Source organism: Quercus suber, unplaced genomic scaffold (assembly GCF_002906115.3).
Source record: "Quercus suber isolate HL8 unplaced genomic scaffold, Cork oak 2.0 scaffold_15, whole genome shotgun sequence".
NCBI lineage: Eukaryota > Viridiplantae > Streptophyta > Magnoliopsida > Fagales > Fagaceae > Quercus > Quercus suber.
The window spans coordinates 1171600-1186178 of NW_027069480.1; the positions used below are offsets into that span (position 1 = coordinate 1171600).

The 14579-nt window shown below is 40.2% G+C and overlaps 1 protein-coding gene across 1 annotated transcript; it reads left to right on the forward strand.

Annotated features, from left to right (window-relative positions):
- Positions 1-384: 384 nt before the first annotated feature.
- Positions 385-3245, forward strand: LOC111994582 (putative serine/threonine-protein kinase-like protein CCR3). Its single transcript, XM_024026472.2, has one exon. It carries the CDS (start codon positions 708-710, stop codon positions 3102-3104), a length of 2397 nt encoding a protein of 798 aa, XP_023882240.1. The 5' UTR covers positions 385-707; the 3' UTR covers positions 3105-3245.
- Positions 3246-14579: the final 11334 nt, after the last annotated feature.

Genomic DNA, 14579 nt, shown 5'->3' on the forward strand with positions numbered 1-14579 from the left:
TTCAGTGGTCCGCACATGTTTGAAACTAATGATCATTTCCTTCATATTAAAAAAAAAAAAAAAAAGATGATGTTTGAAGTTTCAACATTAAAAACCAACATCTATTTAACAGTGAAAGATAACTCAGTTTTTAACATTAAAAAGTCCTTTCCATTGTTCTAGTTTATTTTTAAAGTTTAAATTAAAAAGTGGGGCCAAATGTAAGCTGTTCCGGGCAGCTTTTATCCTAATAGTTCAAAGGAGTCCAAGTTTGAGCTTTCGCTGCAATGCACTGCATGTCCTTAAAAACTTTCAAATTTTCAACCCAATTACTTATCGAATACAAACTAGATTGGTTTCCAATGACAATTAGGTTTACCGTGTTTTTCATTCAGCAATTTCATAACCCTGTGACAGCATTGACAATTAGTGATTACCTACTGAATATTTGCTGGCTATCACTACAGGGTTACTTAGTATAAGTTCTAGAAATACATAAAACTTTAAAACCACCACTTGTTAAGCCCTAAAAAAAAAAAAATAATGTCATCACCAAATTCACGGGATCACACAGCTATTTTCTTCCTAGTCATCATAGTCGTTTATTTTACTCGCTTAGAGTCTTTGTCATTCCCATTATTTTTTATTTTTCCTTCTTCTTCCTCAACTCTGTCTCTGTCTCTTCTCTCAATGAAGAAGAAAAAACTGCGAGTGTCACATTCTTTCAAATGACAATCTCACCCTTTTCACTCGCTATCACCGTCACACTTACCACATTGATATCTTTTTTGCTACAAACTGTTGTTTACAGCCTCGGCTCAGCCTCCACCACGACCATCACCTATGGCACTGCTACTGTCTGTGGTATCATTGCTGCTGAGCCTACCCAGAGAATCCAATGCTACCAAAATGGCCAAATCATTTCAATCCAACCAAACATCTCCTTTGAAGCCGTCTCAGGTGGTCGCAGCTTCTTCTGCGGCCTCAGGTCTGGCGGCTCTAGCCTCATATGCTGGGATACTAGCTCATCTAACTCAAGCTTTAATCCAAAACGTATATATCACAATGAGACGATTAAAATGACCGATCTAGCTGTTGGTGATGCTCAAGTTTGTGCTAGAGAGGTCAACTCTGGTATGATCAATTGTTGGAGAGGGAATAATGGTTCTAAATTTCCATCACCTGGAGAAGCATTAAGGTTTCGTGCAATCACATCTGGAAGTGGGTTTTCATGTGGGATTTTGAAGAACAATTGCACGGTTTTATGTTGGGGTAATGGTAATATTGGCGCCGAGATTCAGAGACAGTTCGGGAATGTGACAATGTCAACCTTAGTTGCTGGAAAGTCTCATGCTTGTGGTTTGACAATGACTGGGATTTTGGTTTGCAAAGGGAACAATGGTTCTGGTCAACTGGATGTTCCTTTTAGTTCCGCTTATGAGTTTTCTGGTTTGGCATTGGGAGAAAATTTTACTTGTGCTATTAAGGTAAGAAATGGATTGGTGACATGTTGGGGAGGAAAAAACAGATTTGAATTTGATAGCAATGTGATTGAAAACGTTTCCTTTGAGTCCATTGTTGCAGGTTTGGATTTTGCGTGCGGGTTAACATCGAGTAATTTATCGATGATTTGTTGGGGACCTGGTTGGTCTAATATGCCAAGTGAGCTTCCATTAGGAGTGATAATTCCTGGACCATGCATTCAAGCTTCGTGTAACACGTGTGGTACATATCCAAATTCTGAGGCTCTCTGTGAGGGTTCTGGGAATATATGCAAGTCTTGCCAGATTCAACTTCCAGTTGCAGTGCCATTGCCACCTATAACATCATCATCACAGTCAGTTCCTACAGCAACCATAGCCAGGAACAAGGTTCTCTTGGCGTTTGTGATTGTTGGATCAGTGGGGGCTTTTGGGGGCATTTGCACAGTTGTCTTTTGCTTATGGGCTGGACTACGCTCTTTCTTGCGCAAGAATACTCATGATTCTGTGCAACCCACAACTATTGAGGCCAATGTAGATACTGCTGCTATGCCTCAAATTGGTTCTAACGTCCCAACTTCAAGTTCAGATTCCAGCAAGAGTCAAAGCCCCAGGATATTGAGACAGAGAAGTGGGTCATCAACATCATATAAGCATGCGGACAAGACTCAGATATTTTCTTTCGCAGAGCTTTCCACTGCCACCGACAACTTCTCATTGGAAAACAAGATTGGTGCAGGGAGCTTTGGTATTGTTTACAAAGGCAAGCTTGCAGATGGCCGTGAAGTTGCGATTAAAAGGGGAGAAACTTCTATCAAAACAAAGAAATTCCAGGAAAAAGAAAGTGCATTTGATGCTGAATTGGCATTGTTATCTCGGCTTAACCATAAGCACTTAGTGGGGTTAATTGGATTCTGCGAAGAAAAGGATGAGAGGCTTTTGGTTTATGAGTACATGAGCAATGGTTCACTCCATGATCATTTGCATAACAAGCTCAACATTAATAGAAGTAGCAGCATTTGGAATTCTTGGAATATGAGGATCAAAATTGCATTAGACGCAGCTAGGGGAATTGAATATCTGCACAACTACGCGGTGCCACCCATAATTCATAGAGACATCAAGTCCTCAAATATACTCTTAGATGCAAATTGGACTGCAAGAGTGTCAGACTTTGGATTGTCACTAATAAGGCCAGAATCTGAACATGAGTCCATGTCAACCCAGGCGGTTGGGACAGTTGGATACATAGATCCTGAGTACTATGTATTAAACGTTTTGACAGCAAAGAGTGATGTTTATGGCTTAGGGGTGGTCTTGTTAGAGCTCTTAACAGGTAAAAGAGCTGTGTTCAAGAATGAAGAGGATGGGACAGGACCTATGGGCGTGGTGGAGTATGCAGGGCCGCTAATATTGGCGGGGCAGCTACAAAAGGTTTTGGATAAGAGGGTTGGGCTGCCGGAGGTGACTGAGGCTGAGGCAGTTCGGTTAGTAGCTTACACTGCTATGCATTGTGTGCATTTGGAGGGGAAGGAGAGGCCTAACATAAGTGACATTGTTGGCAATTTGGAGAGGGCCCTGGCTCTTTGCGAGGACAACCCTGGTAGCCTCTCTCCTGCTACATTGTCCACTCATTCAGAATGATTCTTTTTCCATTTATTCTTATTATATTAGGGTAGTTGTTTTCCATACAAAAATTTTCATTTTTGTTGTAATCAAATCATTGATGTCCTATACTACTATTTTGTAAGATTAAACAAAATTGCAATAGTAACTTAGGATGCAACATGAATACAGGTATAGGTATGGGTACGCATACGATATGGCGATATAAGCAATTATTGAAAAATTATAACACGATATGGTAGATTGGACATGGTTATAACACGTGTTCGACACGACTACGACATCCCAAATAAAGTGTCCATGCATAAGTTCTAACGAATTTTTTACTTTTTTTTTTTTTTTTGGGAGACCGGAAGCGACATTCATCCATTCACTAAATAAGGAGTCTTGTACAATGCATGTAATGCTGGTGGGGGGGGGGGGGGGGAACTCCTCCATCCAGTACAGTTCATCATGGACATTCCTAGCAAATCTAGCAAGAGAGTGGGCACTGTATTGACTTCNGAGAATTGAATTGTTTATATTATTGTTTATATTATTTAATGTTATAGTTTATATTATTTTAATAGGTTGTATGTAAAATAGAAACTAGGATATTGAATTTTTTTGGGTAATTTTGGTGCTGAAGAATTGGTGTTTGTAGCTGAGTTTTGGTGGAAGGTGGTTATACAGGTTTACTGGAGAGAGAGAGGGAGAGAGGGAGAGAGAGAGAGAGAGAGAGAGAGAATTGAATTGTTTATATTATTTAATGTTATAGTTTATATTATTTTAAGAGGTTGTATGTAAAAATAGAAACTAGGATATTGAATGAGTTGTAAAATGAGATAATAAAATAAACAAAGTAGGTTTTTACGGTGTAAAATAGAGACCCGTATGCATCCTCGGATGTTAGTGCTCTTAGTGAAGCAACATCATCCCACAAAGTGGTTATAAAAGTGGATTCTCAAAATAATAATAATAATAATAATATTGAATGTGAGGGTGCATATTTTTATTATAATGTGATCACTCATCACAATGTACACTACAAATAGATACATAATAAGACATATTAGTGACACACATCATAATCAATCTAATCCTGTAAAATTAATACTTCTCACACGAATCAATAATTCTTCTTGTTACTTATAGCAAGAAGGAAGATAAAACTAATTAGGTTTAGGCACATACCCCTGTGTGGGTTCTTTTTTTTTTTTTTTTTAGTGAAACAACACACAGGCCCAAGTAGCAAACAGGGATCCTGGGCCCAATGCTTTATGTTTTAAGGGACTGGGCTTGGTTCACCGCAGCCAAGTTTGGTTGATTTCAAACCAAGTTCTGCACAATGCGCGGATCCTACAACACATACATACTAACATATAGAAAACATATACGCATTGAACAGCAAGGAACAGTAAAGAATGATATATGATAAAGAAAAGCAAAATAAAATGTTAGGGATCCTTAGGATAATATGGAATGTTTCATTGTTATCTTAAGTTTGTAATACATCATGCTCACTAGGATGTGTTACAAGGTCCAAAAAAATTCAAAAATCACAGACTTAGATGGCTCTTCAGGCCTCTAAGACTTGCGAAGTTTGAATCTCTTTGAATCCAAATGTATTCTCTAGTGGCTATTTAAGGATCCCGGACAGTGCTTTCCCTTTCTTTTCTCTTTTTTGAATTCTAACAGAGTTTTCTCAATGATCTTTTCCTCTAATTCACTGTTGCTGAATGCCTTTCACTATTGCCTGCCCCTCATTTTATAGTACCATCCTAGGGCTTTTAGGGTACCACTAATTCCCTCCATTTGCTGCCCTAGGTACCATAACCAATGTTGTGTCAGCAACATTGGTAGCTGGTCCCTTCCTTATTTTCTCACTATTTCCCTCTTTAGAGGTTCCTTCTTCAAAAGCCCCTAGCTGACTTTCTTGTTCTGGGGAGTCTTAAAGGGCTGACCTTTGATCTTTCTGTTTCCTAAACTTTTAGATTCCACCTTTTCAAACCCACCTTTTGGCTGCTTTCCTTTTTTTCATTTTTCCTAAATGGGCTGATTTCTTTCTAACAGGCTGAAAGATCCCCAACGACCTTCCTTCATGGTCCATCTTTCTAGGTACCCTAAGGTACCAAACCCTTATTCATGAGTTGTTGGTTCCTAAGCCTTCTGTTCATTTTCTGCATCATTGGGTGGCTGATGGGACATATTTGATCTCGTTCTTTATGTTTCTAGGCATGCCCCCTTGAGTTGTCTTAGTCTCAACCTGGCCATGCTGCATATCCTGAGGATCCCAGGCTTTTGGGATTCCCAATTATCTTGGTTTAGCTTTCTCCCTAGGCTCCCCAGTGATTTTCTTCCTTGAGGGCTAGGCTGAACTTCTTCTTTTCTTTGTTTAGTGAGACCCAAAGCTTGCCTATTCATGGGCTTGGGTCCCTTCCCATTGACTTTGAATGGATTTGGGCCTTCCCTTTGCATTGAAAGCCCAAATGGTTCCTAGACTTCAATCCTTTGTATTGTTTTGGGCTTTGATGCAATATTGTGATATTTTGGACCTCAACATTTAGCCCCCTGAGCTCATGGGTTGCCTGCGGCCCACGCGTGAGTAGACAAGCCTCTTGATTTCTGTAAGAATATTTTCACTTATTGTCTCAGCCAGTTTCGAGATCCCCTCTCTCTGCTTCTTAGGGTCCTACTCCTTTACATTATCCTCTAGCGTCCTAATTTTTTCATGTATCCCACTCCTTTTGTAACTCCCTCGCTTTCCACGAAACGTGGCAATTAAATGTCTGAGTAAACTTTCCCCTCCACTTTTTACATTTCTCGTAACTCCATTGATATATGACAATAACTTTTTCTTATAAATTGAATATTGGCAATTGGCGCGTTTTCCTATACTTCATCTTCTCCAATTTTCTCTGCGCCATTATTGCAATCACCTCAAGCCATCTTTTCGCTTCCAGAGATATTTTTCTTTTCAAACTCAACTTCTTCCTCTTAGTTCTTCCTTCATCCCTTCTTTTTTTTTTGTCCTAGACTCCTTTAACATTCTTGTTGCACCATTATTCCATGGCTTCTTCTTTTTCACAAAAAGGAAGGAGCGTTCTCCCACTCCTTCTGAAGGCGAGGATTCTTCAGGGTCAGCATAGGGCAAGATGCAGGAGGTTGTAGATCGCCCGGCCTTCCCTTTATGGGACCCCTGGTACACCCCTAGCCTGTTCTTTCCTCAGGTGTCCCACAACGAGGCTCTTTCTTCGCCTCACACCTTAGTGTTTTTTGGTTAGCTTGGGTTCGCATAGTTCTCTCTCTCTCTCTCTCTCTCTCTCTCTCTCTCTCTCTCTCTCTCTCTCTCTAGTAAACCTGTATAACCACCTTCCACCAAAACTCAACCACAAACACCAGTTCTTCAGCACCAAAATTACCCAAAAAAAATTTTCCACCACTAATCACTAGCACCACAGTCAATACCCATCCCAAAAATCAAACCTCATAGCGAAGAAAAAAAAAAAACAACCTCAGCAACCATCATCCTTGCAGCCCATTACCACCACCAATAACCACCAAAATCATAGAGAAAGAGAGAACCACCAAAACGACCCACCACTAAAACCTAGCAACCAATCCTAACCTAACCACCACAAAAACCTAACACCAAAACAACCAACACTGAAACCCACCCAAACAACCACCACCCCACTACCACACACATCCCAGCAATCACCAACAAAAAAATAAATAAATAACCCACAAAACCAAAGCAATTGCCAATCCACCATGACAACAACCTCACTTGGAAAGCCATTGAAAGTTCCAAAAAGATCATAGAAAAAGGTATACCCTAGACCATCGGAGATGGGACATTTATCAATATTTGGCAAGATCCATAGGTTCCTTAGATTCTAGAATTCAAGCCCCAACCCAAATCCGAGTAAGTTTTAACTGCTGAACCCCCACTTATGGTTTCACAGCTCATTAACAATGACCTTCATACTTGGAAGGCTAAGGGTACTCTCCTACCCCCTAGCATTTTATGTTGGTGAATTTCGCAATGAAGTCGGTGACCACCTGTCCTTTAATGGCAATGCGCGAGTGGTACTATATGTCGAACTCACTCAACTCTATTACCCATAATGCCATTCATCTAGCAGCTTCAGGATTGCCCATTACTCGCCCTAGGGGTTTGTCAATCAAGACAATCACCGTGTAAGCCTAGAAGTATGGCTTGAGCTTACGAGCTGCTGTAACTAAAGGGAAGGCGAACTTCTCCATTGGTGGGTATCTTTCTTCTGTGCCTCAGAGTGCTTGACTTGTGTAGTACATGGGATTCTGTACCTTGTCTTCTTCCTTGACCAAGGCTACGCTGACGGCCGCCGAGGATACTACTAAGTGGAGGAATAGTTCTTCCCGGGGCTGGGAAGGACTCAGCAACGGAAGGGACGAGAGGTACATCTTCAGATCCTCGAATGCTTGTTAACACTCGGTCGTCCATTCAAAAGATCTCTTCAGCATGCAAAAGAAAGGTAGACACTTATCTGTTGCCCTTGACATGAACCTGTTCAGTGTTGCTATTTTTGCCATTGAGGCTTTGCACTTCTTTCACGATCCTTGGGGGTGCCATTTCTATTATGGCCCAGATCTTATCTAGTTCGGCCTCAATACCCCTCTACACCATGAATCAAAGGAACTTTCTTGCCATCACTCCAAAGGCACACTTACCTGAGTTGAGCTTCATGTTGTAGGAAAGAAGGGTGTCGAATGTTTCCTTAAAATCCTCCAAGTGATCTTCCTCCTTTCGGCTTTTCACTAGCATGTCGTCAACATAGACCTAGACATTTCTCGCAATCTACTGTGTGAACATCTTGTTCATAAGCCTCTGATACGTCGCGCCCGCATTTTTTAGGCCAAATGGCATTACTTTATAGCAAAAGAGGCCCTAGCTAGTAACGAATAAAGTCTTCTCCTGATCTACTTCATCCATTCTGATCTGGTTATAACCCAAAAAAGCATCCATAAAGCTTAATAACTAGTGTTGGGCCGTAGAGTTAACTAGGACATCAATCCGCGGGAGGGGGTAAATATCTTTGGGGTATGCGTTGTTTAGGTCAGTGAAGTCTATGCACTTTCTCCATTTCCCATTGGTTTTCTTGACCATTACCACATTTGCCAGCCAGTCAGGGTAGTAAACCTCCCTAATGAAGTTTACCTCTTATAGCTTGTGAACTTCTTCCGCTATAGCTTGGTCTCATTCTAAGGCAAATACCCGCTTCTTCTAACGGATGGGTGTAAAGGAGGGCAACATGTTTAGTCTATGCACCATGACCAAAGGGTCTATTCCCGGCATGTCTTCATGGCTCCAAGCAAATACATCCCAGTTATCTTTAAGAAAAGTTGTCAGTGCTTGGCAAACCGTCTGGCTGGTGAGGGTACCAATCCTCCTTGCTCGATCATTCATGGAGACGTCGAAAAGTACCTCTTCGAGCCTTTTGACAAGCTCTGTCACCATTTGGTGTTCTTCTATGGTCATGGCCTGGAGGTAGTCATCCATCTCCATCATAGCTATATAGCATTCGCGCGCAACCACCTGGTTTCCACACAACTTCCCTACTCCATAATCTGTAGGGAATTTGATCATTAAGTGGTAGGTAGAGGTTACAACTCTCCATGAATTGAGGGTAGGTCGTCCCAGGATGGCATTGTAAGCGGACGAGCAGTCGACTACAAGGAATGTTACATCCTTAGTGATTTGCTGGCAGTAGTCTCCCACCGTCACGGATAAAGGTGACTGTACCAAGCAGGAACACCCTTGTTCCTTTAAATCCAATGAGCGGAGCGTTTGTTAGAACCATTTGCTCTCTATCAATCTTCATCTGTTGGAATGCTGGGTAGTAAAGGATGTTAGTTGAGCTACCATTATCGACCAGAACCCGGTTCGTGTTGTACTCCCCTACTCGTATGGTGACAACAAATGCATCGTCATGTGGGTGGTGAAGACGTCGGACATCTTCTTCCAAGAATTAGATGACGGGGTTATCTATCCACGCCATCTTTGGTACAGAACCCGTCAGCTGGACGTTCTGAACCATCTTGAGGTAAGTCTTGTGGGCCTTTTTGGACGACCCAATAGCCGTCGTGCCCCTTACAATCATTCTTATATCTCTTATGGGTGGCCTAGGATGCTCATTCTCCCGTCGGCGAGCCTGCTCTTGAGGTGGGTCCGCCCTCTCTCTGCTAACGAACCTCTACAGCTTTCCTTGCCGTATAAGTGCTTCAATTTGTTGCTTTAAGTCGTAATAGTCAGCTGTGTCATGGCTGTAATCACGGTGGACTCGACAATACTTGTCTCTAGATCTTCTATTGGGATCTCCCTTCAACTTATCGGAAAATGTCAGAGCCCCTTCGTCTTTGATTTGCATTAAGACTTGGTCAATTAGGATAGTCAGCGGGGTGAAACTCGTGAACTTCCCCACGGGGGTTTTGGAGCACCCGACCTCCTATCATTCTCCGGTCCTAGCTATCTTTCGCCCCCTATTCTATCGTGCATCTTCTTGTCTTTCCCTCTTCTTAGGCCTCTCTCTTCGGGCCAGCAATGCATCTTCTGCTTTCATGTACTTGGTTGCCCGGTATAGCATATCTAACATAGTTTTTGGGTCGTTCTTATATAGGGAAAACAGGAACTTACCCTTCCATAGTCCGTTCGTGAAGGTAGCCACGAGTATTTTGTCGTCAGCTTCATCGATCGAGAGAGCCTTTTTGTTAAAGTGGGTGATGTAGGATCTCAGTGTCTCATCCTCCCGTTGTTTAATGTTCATCAAGCATGTAGTGGACTTTTTATACCTATGTCCTCCGACGAAGTGTGAGGTGAACTAGGTGCTTAACTCTTTGAAGGTACCAATGGAGTTGGGCATCAGCCTGTTAAACCAGATCCTTGTAGATCCCTTCAGCATGGTAGGGAAGGCTCTACACATGATCTAGTCTAGTACCCCTTGTAGGTGCATCAAGGTCTTGCAAAGACTTCCGGTCATAATTTTCCACCTGCGGCATACGAAACTTTGGTGGAAGGGGGAATGAAGTGACGGACGCTATGAATGGCGAATCAGTTTAATGGACCAAGTCATCAAGGTCTCTAGACACCCGTCCTCTAAGGGCATTCATCATAAAGTCCATCCGTTCCTTCATCATCTGCATCTCGGCGACTATGTGAGGTGGAACCGTATCGGTGATGGATGGACGGCTCATGTCTTGTCGTTTTGGCCTGCTTGGGGCGTTGCTTCCTTCCGGCCCATCTTGGTTCCTTCTCTCAGCACTTGTGCTTTCTTGGTCTTCCTCCTGAGTATTAAGGTCTACATTCTTTTGGCGCAACTGTTCTTTTAGGTCGTGGTTTTGTTTGGTGAGGTGCTCCAAGGAAGTAGCGAGAGTTTGAACCTATCTCTCGAGGGCGGTCGTGCGTGGTTCATCTCCTTGAACGTCATTGGTGGTTGCCATCGAGCGAGTGAGCACCATGCAACTCTTTGTCTTTGAGGTGATAGTATGGCTTACAAATCGCAGTTTCCCATAGACGGCACCAACTGATGATGTCAAAAATTGTCAGTAAGCCGCACAACATTCACGTGCTCGAAACAAGGCCTGCGAAATAATAACAAAGAAAACCCTAGGAGGGTATCGGTGTGGTACCGGTCAAAGACCCTTCGAAGGTTAAATCAGAACTTTTTCAGAACTCTAGAGTGCTAGAGCTGGGGTAAATTATGCGTACCTTTGTTGTGAGGGTCTTGGGATTTTTATAGTAGCGTATGGTTGACATCCACCACTGGGCTTTCTCAAGACCTATCCTTATAGGAGAGAACCTCTTTAATTTGCATATCTTGCAGAATACTTTCTTTGTGGGAGTTCTTGATTAGGGTTAAGCATGGGGCACAAGATGTTTCCTTATACAAGCATGCGTAGAGACCAAGCAAGGCCACATCAGACCTGTCAAAGGTTTACATATCCCCTTCAGCTTCTCCCTGTCAACTTCCTATTTTGTCATCCAAGGTGATGTCATCAGCTTCGAGGTGGAACAGTAGGCTTTATGCCATTGTCGTCTCTTCTGAGCAAAGCTGGCGGGTTTATTGGGACCGTCGCCTTTTGCCTCATCGTGGGTGAATTACGTAATTACCCTTATCATTCCTCATATATTTTTTATTGGGTGTTAATTTTGAAAATTTAACCGTTGGATCACATGTTCTTAGTATATCTTCTATGCTTGCAAAATTTCAAGAAAATCAAAAATCAATAACTATGTATTTAATCAAGTGTTTAAATTTCAAGTTTTGTGATATAAAATTATGCATAAAATATAAGTTTATTGATTAAATAATAAACAATATTTGATTTGAATGAAATTTGATATGCGTGTTAAAAACATAAAGATATAATCCAATAGTTTAATTTTCAAATTTCACATCCAATAAAAAATTATAGAGAGAGTTTGAAAAGTTTCTCTCCAAGCTAGAGAAAAACCTTGTCCCACTAATGGGTCCACACGCTTAGTTATAGGGGTATGAATAGCACTTTTACTCGGTTCGCACAAAACCTTCTGACCGTATGGCACTTGCATAGGAGCTTGGTCCTCCATATTTTCACTTGAAACATGAATTGATCCCTTCCTCTATAGTAGCTTACCGTAAAAAGACTTTCAAATAAAACTCTTCAACTCTCCACCTCAAAATAACCTTAACTTGCATATTTTTATCAACACTATTGTAGAAGAGTCGTCAAATATTTTTGAAATTAAGCCTAAAAATTGTTCCACAAATATTGTTACACTTTATGTGATGAAGCCAGATAAAGAATAAAATCCACTAGTTATGTATAAATGAAGTACATATTCTTTCTCCAAAAAAAAAAAAGTACACGTGCCTAATTGAGAAGGGCTATACTGGCCTCGGTATACCTAATTATGACTATACATACTTGTTTCCATGTGTTTTAAATAATTTATTGGAATTAGTAAGTTGCCTGTGTGATGCACGAAGAATGTTGCAGTGTTTTATTTAAGATAGTTTTGAAGAATATTTACATATATTATAGCATAAATTCGGGATTTGCCAAAAGAAGTCGGTGAGGCTTAGTGGATGCAATCGGGCGTATTGCAGGATTCAAAAAGCTAGACAAGACACGGTTTCTAGAAGTCTTGTTGGAGTAGGAGTTTGGAGGGCTTAGGTACATCGAGTAGATTAGGCTTGGAGGGTCTCTTGCTAACTCATGTATCTCAACTGATTGTCTAGTGGATCGATTACCGCTTGGAGGGTGGCAGAGAGGTTTTTCGTCGAGTTCTTCGGTTTTCTCTTCGATAACACTTTGGCGTGTTATTTTGTGTTTGCATCTCTCTTCCCTTACTCTTGTGCTTTACTTTTATTGTTGGTTGTTCATGTTTATGCACTAGAGTAGTATCGGTTGTTTGCATTTCATTTACTCGTGTTTCGCACTTAGATAAGTTAGAGTAAAAGCAATCTAACCGTAATCTTTTAATTGAGGGTCTAAACAGCTATTGTGTTTTCAACACGTTTTTTGAGCTTTCAATTGGTATTAGAGCGGGTACACTTATTGTGGTTTAAATACTTAAGTGTGATCTTTGACCCTTTGTGTGTATTGCCATGGATAATGCTTTGTATGCTTCTATGGATGTTGTTGATTGTAACATGCCATGTGTTTGTGAAAATGTCTCTATGAGTGTTTATCCTCATGATTGTGATGACATTTTACTTGAATCATTTGCTGTTGTTGATATTCCAAATGACAAACTCTTAAAGAAAAAGACTAAGAAGTTTCAAAAGAATTTGAGCAAGTTATTTTGTGAAAATGATGAGTTGATTGCTAAGCTCAATAAATCCAACAAATTGGTTGAGAAATATAAGAAACTTGTTGAAATTTCTCTTAAAAAACTGAAAGAGTTTGAATGTTTGAATATGGACTTGGATGCTAAACTTGTTTTGTCTAACAACCTTATTGATGATCTTAAATGTGAAAATGAATCTTTTAAGATGCATGTCAAGTGTTTGATTGCTGAATCTATTACTATAAAGGATGAAAATATTTGTTGTAATCATGTTGTGGTACCCGATGTTGTGCCTATTGTGTGTTCTACCTTAAAAGACAAATCGGTGTACATTCCTCCATACAAAAGAAACCAAAAAGTGGAGAGAAAGGCTGTTAAGCCTAAGCATTTGTTTAGGTCTCAACTTAAAGCTTTGGATGGATCAAAATTTATTCCAACTTGTCACCATTGTGGTGTGATTGGTCATATAAGGTCTCAATGTTCTAAGTTGAAGAGAGAACAAAACCAAGTTGCTAGATTGATTCCCAAAAAGCCTAATGGACCTAAACACATTGTTTGTTACCATTGTGGTGCCTTTGGTCATCTTAGACCACAATGCTCTAAGTTTTAAGCTCTTAAAAGAATAAAAAGAAAAGAGAAACTTGAGCTTCTTGGAAGTTGTGCTTTGCATGCTAAACCGGATTTGAGTGAAAATAGCATGTTGTTAAAGAAAGTGTTTAATGCTCTTAACTCCTTGACTATGTGTATCTTCGGTTCTCATTCTTCCAACCCTTGTCTCACTTCTCTTGAGACACTCATTCCAAACAATCGTTTCGTTTGGATGAGGAAGGGTTCCTATTATTGAGCTTTTGCTCATTTGGTCCTTAATCTAATTCTTTCGATCTTTGTAGGACTCTTCATGAATTATATGCTATATTGTCATGCATTTGTGCATCATGCATCTCTTTATATGCATTGTTTTGTCTTTGTTTTTGATCTTACTTTTACGTCTTTGTTTTATGTGTGTAAAAATCCAAAACCACATAAAAAGTGAAAAATTCAAAAAGTTTAATCGTATATGTTTGAGTACTTTTCACATGTGACTTTGGCCTAGTACTTTTATACTAATGGCGTAGTGCATTTACGAGCTTTTCTTTTTTTGTATGCACTTTTATCTGTGTAGAAGAAATCTTGAAAACTATGTGTGATTGTTGTAAATAGATCTTCAAGCTTGTCATAAATAATTGGTCACTAGTCTTGATGGTCTTGATACTTGCATAGACTTGTGCCTATATCTCTTCCCACTTTATTTTATTTTATTTTATTTTTTGCAAAAAAGCTCACTAAATGTAAATCTCCAAATGAAAAGAGATATTGAGCTGCAAAAACCTATCGCACATATTAGTATTTGACTAGGAAAAAGGGAAATCGACTTTTGTTTTGAAATGTATGGTGCTTAAAAAGTCAAAGGCTAATTTTAAATGTTGAAATATCAAAAATTTCAAGCACCGATCTCAAAATGGGATGTATTGTTCAAAAATAATCAAATGTTATGATTTGTATAGAAGTCAAATGAAAAGCTTCTAAGTTTTGTAATCATTTTTTTGTGGGAGGTCATATATGTTCATTTCTATAATTGAGATAGACCACTTGACTTACTGCTAGTTGTATATGACTTGATTGAATTGATCATTGAAGCTTCACTCTAGACTAAGGACTAT

What these genes read in the sequence shown, in the direction of transcription:
- LOC111994582 (XM_024026472.2), top strand. Translation starts at nt 708, where the DNA reads ATGACAATCTCACCCTTTTCACTCGCTATCACCGTCACACTTACCACA.